At 42.0% G+C, this 14,513-nt stretch overlaps 1 protein-coding gene across 1 annotated transcript in view; it reads right to left on the bottom strand.

The window, feature by feature from the left end:
- Positions 1-14,513, bottom strand: part of zranb3 (zinc finger, RAN-binding domain containing 3) — a 75,531-nt gene that overhangs the window by 53,107 nt on the left and 7,911 nt on the right. Inside the window, exons 2-6 of the mRNA XM_070855657.1 lie at positions 13,810-13,828; positions 13,367-13,545; positions 8,663-8,894; positions 4,700-4,785; positions 3,031-3,202 (exon numbers count right to left, since the gene is read on the bottom strand). Coding sequence (XP_070711758.1) covers positions 3,031-3,202; positions 4,700-4,785; positions 8,663-8,894; positions 13,367-13,545; positions 13,810-13,828 — 688 coding nt within the window. The remainder of the gene's footprint in view (positions 1-3,030; positions 3,203-4,699; positions 4,786-8,662; positions 8,895-13,366; positions 13,546-13,809; positions 13,829-14,513) is intronic.

The following is a 14,513-nucleotide window of genomic DNA, read 5'->3' as shown; positions in this document are numbered from 1 at the left end:
GGAACGAACACTCTCTCAAAGCGTTGCATATCAAACGATGCAAAACTGTGAACCATATGGCGAGCTGGAGGAAGAGGTGGCCCGCGCGTGATTAAGCACATACATACACATAGTGATGAGTGTGCGAGGGAGGGGTCGGAGGGGGAGCAGAGGGGAGGGAAAAGAGTGAGAAAAAGAAAGAAGCCTTATTAATGGGAGCACACACACACACACGCAGTGGAGTTTCACCACCGTGCTCTTGCACTGTGCATTCTGGACTTGTACTATGAAGAGATTGTTGTGAAACATGAAAGCTTTACACCATTTAGTGAAATAATTAGCATTTCAAACCTCGTCAAAGTCAAGGACGACTGAATGAATAAATAGTATCATATTGCAGGAGCACAAAGCTGCGTTTCCTTTATGTTTTCCCTCAGATGTTTCCCTCAGCAGCACCTGCATAAACACAGTTTTGACTGTCTCTCAATGTTTATTTCTAATTAAAATTTTAACATTCAAGCACTTCTTCATAATCTGCAAGAGAAAAAAAACCTGAGTGGCTAAACACTCCACTGCTGATGATATTCACTAGACTAACACTGACAAAAGGCCATGGCTGAAAACGTAAAGGGCAGGAGGGGCATAAAAAGTGTCTGGCAGTGGAAGATAAAAGCCATCATTAGGGAGAAAATGAGATAGGAGGAACAAGGCCAAACTGGTGAGTGGTCCTGGTATACAGTATCTATCGTCAGTTAGCAAAACTATGCTTCAAAAGACAGTCGTTTAGAGGAAAATAATGTCCAGCCAGTATTTTATATTGTTCATATTTTTGTGGGAAGCACAATGGCCGCCACTTCACACCTCCCTTTCTCATCTCTTAAAACCAGTCCATTTAGCTGGGAGGATGAAATGTCCGTCTATTCTTCTCAGTGGACAAAATACCTGTCGAAAACACTCTCAAATTCATCTCGTGGGGGGAAAAAAAAAAACCTGTAAAGCTGAAAAAAACTGTTAGAGCCAGTGGTGCATTTTGTTTTCACCAAAGACAAATGATCTCAGAGCTCATTCCTCTGAGGTTATTAGGCATCAAAGCTGCAGCTTCAGCCAACTTGAGATAAGAGAGAAACGCGAGAACAACTACAAAACATGACGTGAACTTTTCAACAATTCTACGCATACATTCGGTGGCCTAATTGGCGCCACTATGCAGAAACACTGACCATATTTAGCCCCCAATTAAAGCGTCCCTTAACATTTAGGGAGATTGGGGGAAAAATCCTGCATCATCACTTTTCCCAGCAACTTCCTTATTGTTGTGCCATTCCTGGGATGGTGGCTCGGTGTGTAATTAGTGCTGAAAGAGCTCCTCCAGTGTTTTTTTTTTCCACTTCTGCTGATACGATACAAAATGTAACAAAGGCCTCTTAGTGGATACTTCTGAGTGTGTATTATTGTTGGTGCTGGTGGCCCCCAGTGCGAAGCCAACCCCTCGTAGCCTTGACACCGATAACAGAGAAAAGGAGACATGCTGACAGGCCAGGTCAAAGTTACATTAGCATTCACATGCACATTCATCCAGTGTGGTGTGGGCGGCAGAGACTGCAACCACAACTCTGGAGATGCTAAAAGAGATGCAACCACCTACACATGTAACATGACATTTACTCTGCAAATACCCTGGTATCCTCTTTACAATGGTGGAGAGGTAACACACACACACACACACACACACACACACACACAGTTTGCAACTACTGTAAGAATCATTTCTTAATATCACTTGAATTTGTTGATTGTTTAGTCTATGCAAATGCAAATCCTCACATTTGAGAGAACAGGGCTCATGCAGGAAGATGTTCTTATTCTAATCCTAAATCTCTTTTGCTCACAGCGCCCGAGTGTTCCAAGTCATCAGACTGCCTTAACTGCACATACTTGTCTATTTGTTCCGCTCCGTCTGTGGGAAAGTTTCATTCATGTTACCCCGGAGTAAAAAGAAGATTTCGACTTCACCGCAGAGCTGTCAGAAGTCAGCAGACGAAAACATAACAAATTTGGTGGTGTCAGTAGTCGAAACAATTAGAAAATATTAATGCAGCTGCCATCAGAGCAGCAGCACACTGTCACCCAAATAAAGAGGGGCCGCCTTGACGTGAAATCAGACGCTAAAAAACGTCTTTCAGAGGCAAAGCGGTCCATGACCTAGACGAGAGGTGACAGTCATGGAAATGGAAGAGAGGATATTATACAGTATGTTAGCTGTCAGCTGTTATAACAGACCTGTTATGTTCCCTAAGTCCCTCAGGTTGCAGTTGGAGTGAGGGACTCTTCCCAACAACAGAACTGTGTGAGCTGCCATGACGAAATGTGCCAATGAAGTTGGCCAAGGAATGATGACAGAGGTGGAGAACTACATTTACTCAAGCACCGTGCCTCAGTATCATTTTGAGGTACTTGCACTTAACTTGAGTGTTTCCATTTCATACTTTATACCCTCTACTCCACTAAATGAATGATGGAATTCTAGTAATCCACTACATCTATTTGGTAACTTTAGTTAATAGTTACTTCACATGTTCAGATTAATAATGTAATTGATAAACACATTATGAGGTATTACTATTGTATTCAGCTTTTTGCTTGATAAAATGATTTATGGATTCTCAAAATGAGTTGAGACAAAAGTTTTACAACACCAGCAAAATATCAAATGGCTGCTGACAGTCTATATTTCAATCACACCCCATGTGGTGAAAAACATAAGTACCTGGACACAACAGAATTAAATTTTACTGAACAGCATGAATCTGTGGCATCTCCATTAATCGAGAGGCAACACTCAACTGCATATTTAGACATAATGCTTTGGGATTTATGTTGGGCATGTATGAGAATGTAGCAGCTGAAGCGCTTAGTTGTTTAGTCAAACAAAAGCATTATTTGGTAGTCATTTTGATAATCAATTAATAGTTTCAGTCATTTTTCAAACAAAAATGCCAAACATTTGCAAGTTCCTGCTACTCAAATGTGAGGTCCTGCCCAAACAAGTACCTTTGAGGCCTCTTTCGGCAGGTCAAAGGGGATACGCTGGCGGATTTTGGGGGGCAGCTGACTGAGCACCTCAGCCTTGAGCCGCCGGATCATGACCTGGCTCAGCCGCTGGTGCAGCTCCTCCAGGTTGGACGCCCCACGACAGTCCCACTGCCTCCGAGAGCCAAAGTACCTGTCAGAGAGTGAGTGAGAGGGGAAGTTGTGGCTGCTGATGCATTTTATCCACATTTCTAACTGAGAGAAACTTCCTAAGAAAACATACTTATTTACAGCAATGCCCTGAAGGAATAGTTAAACACATTTAAACATTCCCACCTGGGAGCTGCCCGGCACTACAACAGCCTTCCATCGCTTACCGCTGAGCAGCTCTGCTGGAGCAGTCGGGGGATCAGCTTTTTGCTTAAGGGCACTTTGCAGAGCAGGAAACTATTTTGTCTAATGACCACAGCAGCAGGTTTATCCCAAAACTCTCCGGCAACTTTCACAATTTATCAGCCAAATGGATTTTTAGAATAGAACTGGCCCTCCACACAAAGGCTGGTTATCTGCCATATTGGCTGGAAGTGTGGACAAACTTAACAAGCCACTGCCAAAATTTGCTGTTTCACACTTTGGTATTTAAACTTGTAGTGCTGAGGGAAGCGAAAGTGATTTAATTCCTTCTAAAATAATATTCCTGCCTGATGTGACGATTTGGACAAGCAACTTTCTAAATGTGTGGCTGCTTTTTGGTCTCCTGGGCTGCCGTCATTTCCCACAATAACTTGACTATTATGAAGCCTTTGCTCACATGACACTGTGTGTGTATGATTGTTTCTGTGTGTGTGTGTCTGTGTCTCAGAACGGCATTCTTCAGCCACACTAAGTGCTGTTATATACAAAGTGTTATCATTAATGGCTCCGGGCCCATCCCCGACCGAGCCGCTGACTTTGATGGACGTCCAAAACAATGCATTTGATGTGTTTGTTCACACATGTAACTGATCGTCACTGGCAACTGGCAGCCAGTTGGCATTTAACGCTTGGCTTCAGTTGTGGTCTGGCTCTGACAACAAACCCTCAACTCAGCAGCACCACCTCTCTAGACTCAGGTAAAGCCCACCTTATCCCAGCAGACATTTGAAAAGAGCGAAAATGAAATGGGTGGTGAGAACTATTGAAACTCTGCTATGTGAACTAAGCTTAGAATATTAGAAGTACATAAAGTATAGAGTATATAAATAACAGAACAAACTACAATTACACCAAAAAGAATAATGTGACATTTCAGGAAATACATTCAACTGACAATTGACAGATAGATTGATGCCACTCTCATGTTGGTCAGTTGAATTTCAAGCTGGACCCAGTAGACGCTTAGATTAGCCTACAAACCTGAAGCAGGGGGAACACCCAACATGGCTATGGACTCCAAGCATCAGGTTTTTAATGATTGCTGGATTTTTTAAACCATTGGACAGAGTCAGGCAAGCTGTTCCCCACTGTCTGCAGTGTTTATGCTAAGCTAAGTGAATTTACAAAAATGGAAAACAATGTAGAAAAATGCACAGTAGCATTATGAAACACTAAATGTGAAGTAGGACAACTGAAAAAGGGTCTGTGTATCTGTATGATCTGTATGTCAGTGTGTGTGTGTGTGTGTGTGTGTGTGTGTGTGTTGAAGCCTCACCTGTAATGGGCGTTGCAGTATTTCTTGGCGTAGTCAGTCCAGGTTCCAAGCATCTTGGGATAGAGGGCATCAATTTGCATAAAAAGCTGTGAAATACACAGACAGGAACAAATAGCAGCTTAACAGCAACTCTGTACTAAATCACACATTACAGCGTGTGCATACCTGTGAGAGTGTGCGTCTGTGAGGTTGTTATAACATCTCAGTGTTTCAGCTTTGAATTTTTATTATTAGTATTAGTAAATTCCTTCTTAATCTTTTATTCAGTGTGCTAAACTAAGCTAACAAGCTGCTGGCAGCACAGACATGGGAGCAGGACCAGTCTTGTCAGCTAACTCTTGGCAAGAAATTGAATAAGCACACTGCTTTCTCCCAAATGTCGCACTACTACTTTAAAAACAGTTATTTCAGTATCATATCTCGTGTAATTTTTACCAATCTCCTACACCAACCTGACAGACTGAGCAGCACATCATTAAGATCGCATACTATTTTAGTTTTTCTCACCTTCTAGTTTCTGAAAGCTGTGTGCAATAACTCAAAAGTAGCAGGAGCTTTTTCTGGCCTTAAACACAGGCCTTACCTCTGCTCACGATTAGTCTACTGTCACACGGTGCATCTTGTGTGCAATTTATTCAAGGTCCTGTTGTCCTTCGCCTAGTTTACCAGCCCTCTGTTGTGCAACTGTGTGGTAATTTGTGTCAGCGCCAATTAAGCAGGTCAACCCGCTCTGCAGACTAGGCCAACAAACTCACTTGAAAATCAAGCAAAATAAAGCGAATCGACCTCTTGCTGCCAAATAACTGCTGACGTGAAATTTATCATTAGAAGATCCCATCGCTTGATTTTTGCAAAGTACAAGCTGCTGCTGTCAGTCTCCGGTGGACGAATGGCATTTTGGGAAGAGCCTTTTCATGCAGCGCCTAGGTAAAGAGTGTATACATCACAGGTTGTGATAAAGCTGACACAGTGTGTGTGTGTGCATGTGTATGCAAACACACACCACATCCCTGTCAATTTTCAGTATTTGCAGCAATTTCTGAAGTAATGACGGGTAATCATCGGCGAGGCGATCTGAATAAGCAGCCACAGTGAGAGCGCTATTCTAAATTCAGCGCTTGTTCAACAGGAGCTTTGCATTTTCCCCCTTCACACTGTTGATATAATAGGTGGGTGGAATGAGGGCACATCATGAACGGTGCAGCATGCCCTGAGCTGTGTGCTAACTCGATGTCAGAGCCACAGTGAGTAATGATGGCAGTGAGGAGACTGGCACAGAGGCAGGGACAGGGCTTATCAGGTTTATGCTGCGGATGATAAAATGTTATATTCAGTTTCAGATTCTAGAGGCAGAGAGAGGGAGAGAGATGATATCTAAAACTAACCTCACCACTGCGGGCAGGCAGTGGCAAAGACAGGATGGCATGCATCACACACACATATGCGCCATATATAACACACACACTTTCTCCATGGCACACCTTCTTGAGATTTCTTACAAGTGCTAACTTCGCTCCATTTTGGAATTAATTAGCTGCCTGAATTTCATCAGTTAATTATCATGATCAGGCCAAGGCAATAATTAAGTTTTCCTCACAGCGATGTGACAGTTAGATGACAGCGAGATCTGTCTCACATACATACTTAAACACAGACAATAAGAACTTATGATGTCAACCCTGGATAACTGGTTAACTCTGTTAACTGACCTGTTTTTCTCCTAACAAGTGCTGTTACACAGCGGGGACAGAATGTGTGACAAATTAGACCTAATCGCACCTTCATGCTCTTCATCGTCTCACACGATTACGTAGCTAAAAAACTGACCCTCGATCTACCAGTAGGGACCTGACATTTAATCACTGCGGAAAATGTGCCCTTTTTATCAGCCTTTTATAGCCATGCATTATACTTCAATGTTCACTTGAATTATTTTTTAATTAAGTCTGGTGATATTTGTTAACAAATCCCATGAAAAGGCCCACACCACCTTAGAACTGAAGTATTGTGTGTGTGTATCAACGCCTGATGCATCTTATTCCTCTGTGCCACAGATTGTCATTGTTGACCAAAAAAGATCAAAAACACATCAGTGAGCCACACTGTTACACTGGGTGACATGTTCCTTCATCATTATGAACACACACACACACACTCTGTAGTTTATTTTGACTCAATTCCTCACATGCCATCCTACTGCTGTGAAATACTAAATAGAGCACCAAATGCGTATTAATCCGCCGCCGAAAATAGTCCCCATTAAATGCACTGTTTTCTTCCGTCTGAGCAGCGTTAGCAAAAAGAGAGCCCAGCTGTTTTCTATGTGATTCTCAATTGTGTGAGCTGGTGTGGCTCTGTTGGAAAAAGGTGATGTCATGTACTTCCACTCACCAATCAGAGTTAAGCAACATTTGCCACATCCACAGCCCTGACGAAGCAGATAAGCTTTTTTAGCTTTTGAATGTTAAACTCCTTCCTCAACTTCCCCAAGTTGGATTGTTGCTTATTTTGTATTAAAGTTTACTTTTGTAAAGAAATACTTAATGCTAATATGAATAATTAAATAATGAATAACTAATATAGAATGCTAATATATAAACGTTTTAACAAGTTTTAGGGGCCTAATCTATTATTGTCCTCTGGGCTCTGTTCAGTTTCTGCTTTGTATTGTTCTTTCAATAATTGTTTGCATCTTTTATGTATTTGTAAAGTACTTTGTGACACTGTTAACTCACTACAAAAAGCTACACTGCAGGTTATGAATAAGTGTGGGGCTGTGTGTGTGTGTGTGTATTGGAGCACTGAGGACAGAGAGTATGTGTAGATCTATAATCAAAACATTTGAAACATTTGAACACAGCTAATAGTTGTAACGGCAAACAATTAGGAAAATAAAACAGAGGTCATCTCGAAGATAACAAGAATTATTCCCCACATCAACAGTATAATTCGAAAAAACAGTAAATAAACTGACTACTAATCCTTAATTAGTTCCTAAAGCCATCATAATGATCTTGTGAGCAACACAAAAACATAGTAAAAGCCAAAGGTAATGCTGCTCCTGAGGCTGGAGAGGATGACTGGAGGAAAAGTAGAGACAATGCAAATGCCTGAGCACAGAGCTGGATCAGCGCCCTATCATTAGTGTACAGTGGACACACATACAGTACCTCTTATTGATACTGTATTGTCTCTTCACATTGAGACGGTGAAAAGATTTTCTATTCACAAATCCCTTTTCATCTTCTGTGGCTACAGTGATGGAATATGGCTGCAATCTACTGCTTCAATATATCATATATAAAGATGATATAATAAATCATTATGGAGAGGGGAATGGCTCTGCCGCTCTCCAAACACTGTTGTCCTGTGAACAGCCCTTCTTATTGTCTCTAAATTCAATAGTCTCCCCCCCTTGCGCTTCTTTTTATTACTTGTCTCATTTATTGCGGCGCAGTGTCTGTTCATATCGGGCTTTGTAAATGAAGTTTTTGCAACAAAGGTTATTGAAATAAGTCCGTGGGATCCTTGAGGATAAGTGATGCCGGAGAGAGTTAATTGGCTTTTTTAATGTTGGATCTGAGTTTAACCTGCTCTGGAGCAAGTTACCATGGTGATCTACCTGTGCTGTGGAGCGAAACACCTTTGTGAGAAGCCCGAGCTGAGCCCCGACTTAGCTCTCTGGCCTACTAATCTGTCTTCATGAGAGCACGCTCAGAATCCCTTTTGAAGCATATGGATGTATTTTTATCATCTGTGAATGTGGTTTCTTATATTTGCCCACATTGTTCTTTCCTCTGTTTAAATTTCATTAAAAATTCAAAGCAGGGTTTGAATCTGCAAGGATCAAGGTATCTGGGAATAAAGCAAAGCAGCTTACTCCACCTAAATTTGTCGTCTTTCCCATAGTAGGCATCTCCCCATGGAGCATTGGTCAATTTCCATTTAATGTGATTTTATTACCTCTTCAGGCCGACCCAGGGCCGGGGTGCCGGTGAGCAGGATGGCCCGCTTGGCGCTCTGAATGAGAGGTGCCAGGATCTTAGTCCGCGCTGCGTTCCTGGATTTGAGGTAATGTGACTCGTCCACCACGACCACAGCGAACCGCTGCCGGGTCAGAGCTTCCACCAGGTGGCGTGCGTCTGTGGTGAGTAGGCCGTAACCCAGCACTGTCACCTTACTGCTGCTGATACCCCTGGAGGGAGGACACACACACACACACACACACACACACACACACACACACACACACACACACACACACACACACACACACACACACACACACACACACACACACACACACACGTTGATGAAGCACAGTATGCAGATCACGATGTCCGTTTCAGGTGATGTATCACAAGTTATCCTTTTCCATTTGGAGTAAAATGAAACATACTGCATTGACGATTTATTGTATCATTGATTTTTATTCGGACTGAAATTAATGATCAATTGTCTGCAGATTCATTTCTTTAAAACTGCATCAGTTTAGCATAAAAGATATGTCTGGAAACAGTCTAAAACCCAAACCATTTTGAGTTCACAATAATAGAAGACTAAAAAAGCGTTTTCATCCTGTGTTCTGCAAGGTACAATCACTGTTTTTGTCAATGGAGCCTGGTGGTTCTAATGATGTGATGTGACAGCTGTTTCTGGTTAAACAATAAGGATCTGACAGGTCTTTGTCTATAGGGATCCTTTCTGTAATGTTGTCAGATACTCTGAATAACAGTCTGAGCGTGTCAGTGGCACTTTTACTGGACGTACTTGACTGGCACTGTTGCCCCAAAGGATTACATTACAGCCATCATAGCGTGTTCGCTGCCCATTCTCAGCTGCTGGCTAAGTCCATCTATTGAACCAGTTCACAGGCTTTTTGTTACCAGTCATTCCAAACCCAAAAGATGTCAAAATAAAAATAGGGCCCAGGTTTGAAAATACCAAAGATAATTGAAGATCAAAATTATTGCGTAAAAATATATAACAAATGTGTCATCTGTTATTGCAGTTACACTTATTTGAATGACTTAACAGAAAGAATGAATGACTCTTCAAACAGAAATACTATATACTTTGGTTTTTAAAAGAAAAAGAAATGTAATTTCCTAAAACAGCTTGGCGCTGCTATTTTTAGCAAACATTACTCAAAGGAAATTTGCATTTTTGGGGACTATTTTCAGCTGCGGATTAATAAACATTTGGTCTCGAGAGGATTTATGGCAGGACAGTGTGTGTGGGATTGAGTCAAAATGAACTAGAGTGTGTATATGTGTGTGTAACAGTGTGGCTCACTGATGTGTCTTTAATAGTGTTTGAACAATAGTGGAGCTCTATGACACAGAGGAAGCAGACACATCAGGCTTTAGATACTCAGAAAATTCTTGTTAACAGGATCGATTCATTTTGGTTTGGTCTTAAAAAAATATATAATAGTTCTTAAGGTAGTCACCTCTTCCACAGAGACGTGAGTAAACAGCTACGGCTAAATACAAACTCCACATCTGTTCAAATGTTCAAGTGTTTATTGACTTGGCAACTGAGCCCTCAAGGTAAAGTAAAGCAGACTATTTAAAAAGGGTGTGCAGGCTTGATAAATGTGAAAACACACACACACACACACACACACACACACACACACACACACACACGGACACTGCCAGGCTGTACTGCAATTTCTATATTTTCCAGGTGATGCTCAAACACACACACAGATAAACAAACACCACTGGAACATTCAGCTGCATGAAACTCAATAAGAATGTGAAATCTGTGAAATCAAAAGCATTTCCTGCATTTGTCAGCCTCTAATTCTTTGCCTTTGCCACACACACATTTCCAAGCTGAAATAAACCTAAGGTGCCATTCATGTTCTACAAAAGAACAAGTGAGTCAAAATACTGAGAGGAGGTGCTGCATAATTTTTTTTCTTGCCTCCCCGCTCAGTCATTAACACATCCAGTTCAAGGACACGTTTTCCCCAGAAGGCTTTCACAACCTCTTTGCGCCTCATCTGTGATGTGAGGTGTAGAGGTTTTTTCCCCTCCAACTCAGAGATATGGAAAGTTTGTTTCAGTCAAAAATAAAAAAAAAGTAAGAGAACTAGGGGAAAGTTGAAGTGATAATAAAAGTAGGCTTATACGCAACATTAGTCCACAGTGCACAAATACACTGCAAATCCAAATCAATACAAACAGCTGGGAAAATGAGGCACATTTCTCTACGACAGCATTCTTCCACTTCCTGCACTGAAACATTGCAGCTCTTGTTCAATATTGCAGACGTTGCTTTGACATGATTTGTCTGTCAGCGCTGTCAAACACTCTGCCCATGCTGGCTCCTGACACAGAGGGACACTTTGAGATTAAATTGTCAGCCACCTCCTCTCGCTCTATCACACTGCCTCAATTTCACACTACATGACCGAGTGTGCTCGCATTTTCTTAATTGCATCTCTTTAGGTAAATCATTACCACTTGCACGAGTAGGAGCAGAGGGCTGGAGAGGTGGAGTCGGAACAAGAGGCATTAAGACGGCGCCACGACTTCACCTTAAGTTCAAATAATGGCTGCAACCTTTCACTTACATAATCCTACGTACGATGAGCATAATCCACAGGATTATGTACTTTGCGTAGATATCCTGAACATATTTATGAGCTCTAAGGAGACCTTGCATGCACCTCTGCACAGACTGTGGGTCTGCCTGTGCAAAATGTGTCCCATCTGCTAGATAACATGGAGATGTTCGCCTTGAATTAAGAAAACATATAAAATTGGTTAATAGTACTATACAAGTACTATTTTTAAGGAAAAGCCAGAAATTCACTAGTTCCAGCTTCTTCTGGTCTTCCTTGTCATTTTGGAACAATTGAAAATATTGGAATGTTACCTTCGGCTCTGGGAAAGTATAATGGGTATTTTCCATTTTATAGGCCAAATGATTTATCGATTAACCAGGGACATAATCGACAGTGATCAGTGCCTGTAGCTCAGTTATTTTTGGTTGGCTCACTGACCATGTTAGCTTTAATGCTAGGTTTTAGCATCATAAGTGATCCTCCACAGTATGAAACTCATTCCTTCAAGGTTTGAATCTTTGGCTCTAAAACGACAGCGTTAATAAGCAGTACTGACAGTGCTATCAACAGTTTGACAGCACTGAGGATTTATCAGTTTGCCAATATTAGCCTTTAATTAAAAATGGGTAGTCAGTCAGTATCCTCCGCAACTGGGGGGAAGAATAAAATTAAGTTTGCTGATTACATATTTATTGTCCAATTGAAGCCCATAATCGAAATATATTTTAAGACAGTTTGATAATAATGCTTCAAAACCAGACATACATGTTTTCAAGCCTAAAGTCTTGATTACAAAGTAAATAAAAGTGAATATAAAGTGAGTAGAAGGTTCCCAAGATGGCCTTTATGTGGCTTCTCCTGAGGAAAATAAATCTCTGGAGGAATCGGTAAACGGCTACTAATTGTTGATACATCCAATCAATATTCACTGTGCTCCGTTTTGGTCTGCACCACCTACTGAGGGAAATATCTGGCTCTTTAGCTGCCAAAGGCTACTCTATGCTCACCAACTAGTTGCTGCCTGTGATGACCCCTGGGGTCATCTTGAGGGCGGCCCTGGTGGTTCGTGTCTGTTGTGCTGTAGTGGCTGATTAGGTTAATCAGAAGCACCTGTGGGGCCCAGGGTGCTCCTGGGTTATTTAAGAGCTAGCCACCTACTAACCACTCTCTCTGCTCACCTTCGCAGGTAAAACGCGCACCGGGCTCGGCCATAGTGTTCCAGTTTTCTTTTTTATGATTTGGCCTGCATTTACAACACTCACGCTGACATGATTCACACATTCATCACAGCCACACTACTGATTCTACTTACTTTCATAACCCCATCCTAATTTGGCGTTAATTTTGATTTGGTTTAAGTTAATAAAATACACCTTAAACCTTTATGCTTTGTGTGTCTCTCCTTTTTGTTGTGGCCTTTCGAGCCGGGTCATAACACTGCCCTTGTGAATTTGCTGTTTGATCAAGGGCAGGGAGTGAACAGTGAAATGTGTGAAATCAAGACAGTGAGCTGAAGGACGTTTTGTAGAGCCAAGGGGGAACTGCAGAGCTGTGGGATGATTCTCTGGGAGTTTGTCACTATGCACTGACCAGTTCACATAAAAGCATTTCAGTGCATTGTTTTGGTTTTACTTCCTGCAACTTTAATGTATTGGTTCTAACCCTTGCTGCTCTAATTATTGTAGTGTGCAGCAGCAGTAGCAGGCAGCTGGTTTCAGCAAAAGGCTGTCAAACCCTGCTCAGAAGCAAACAGCAGAAAGTTAGCAACTAGCTGGTGAAGACAGCGGAGCATTTAGAGGCTAAAGATCCAGATACTTCTCCCAGGAGTGGTGAGACCAAAACAGAGCTAAAAGGTGGCCTTAAGCATGTCACCCGATGCTTGTGTAAACACGCAACTGTTAGCAACAAGTTACTTAAAAGGTGATATTATGTCAGTATGTTTATTTACAGCTGCCCTCTAAATGGCCAAAAAGAAAAGTCAAAACCTGAACTTAGTTGCAATAAAATAAGAAACTAATGTATGTATGTTTTGCCTGGCTGAGGTGGTTTGTGAAGAAGGTAGGGGGTGATTCGGTGGGATGACCTACATGGTGTGGCTCTTGTTCTCCACTAGGTTGATGTCTCCAGGCAGCAGCTCGGGGATCCACCTCTCCAGCTCCTCGATCCAGGGATATTTCAGGGACGAGGGCACCACCACTAGGAGGGGCCACTCCTGCCTGAAGGCATACGCCACTGCGATGGCCTGCACCGTCTTCCCAAGACCCATCTGGACCGACCAAATCAACACACAGCGAACGGGGGAGAAAAACAAGTCAATCGAGCACAGACTCTGCGGTAAATTGCATATGACGGCCGGGCTGATGTGAGGCCCAAGAGAAATAAGGTCTCAGAATGATTCTTGTGTCAAAACCGATTAGGCACGTGGGAGTGCAGCACAGGGCTGACAAATTAATTTGGAAGGCATGCAGCGCAGTCCCAGGTTCATTTTTTGGGAAAATAGATTTCCTGAGCCAGCGTTGTGTGTGCTTACCTCATCAGCAATCATACATCTGTAAAACAAAAGAAAACAGAAAAAACTTTAGCAGATGAGTTTTGAGACTGGGACCAGCAGGCAATAAAACCTGGCTGCTATAAAAAGACAGACTTTATAGTTTACATATAAAGATGTAAACAGCCCCTGCAGACATTCTTGGCTTGTCTACAGGTTCATACCAGAAACCCTCCTGTCACAACCCGACTTCTCAAACCTTTCTGGCCACTGAAAACACAAACACAAAGTCACCTCAGACTCAGCTGCTCTTGGACATATTACAAACCTGTCACTAGTAATTTAGGTCTGCACTGGGACTCAGTGCATTACTAACAAACTGTTGTTGCTGTTCAATATTTATGTTGTTGTTCCTATTGAATATTTCAGAGTGTGATGCAGCTGAGGGGGTGCTTAGTGCATGTCTGAGTTCTCAGATTCCAAGCAAAAGAAAGTCAAATGCTGGCTGATGCAGAATCAAGAGTTCAATTCCTGAAGTAGAGGTGAAGAAGTTTTTTCGCGGTAAGTGACTTCAACTTGTCATTTTGTTTTTAATTATGTCTGTTAATGTATCTCAGAGAGATGGCAGGTTGTCATGACAACTAAAGATGCTGACAGATAGGAGCTCTTGGGGTTTAACCTAAATTAAGTCCTCATTTGGGAACTCGTGCATGTCAGTGATCCGTTCGATGTCAGTGGGACACTGC

This window comes from Pempheris klunzingeri, chromosome 24 (assembly GCF_042242105.1).
Source record: "Pempheris klunzingeri isolate RE-2024b chromosome 24, fPemKlu1.hap1, whole genome shotgun sequence".
In the NCBI taxonomy this organism is placed as follows: domain Eukaryota; kingdom Metazoa; phylum Chordata; class Actinopteri; order Acropomatiformes; family Pempheridae; genus Pempheris; species Pempheris klunzingeri.
This window is presented reverse-complemented; position numbering and strand designations above follow the sequence as displayed.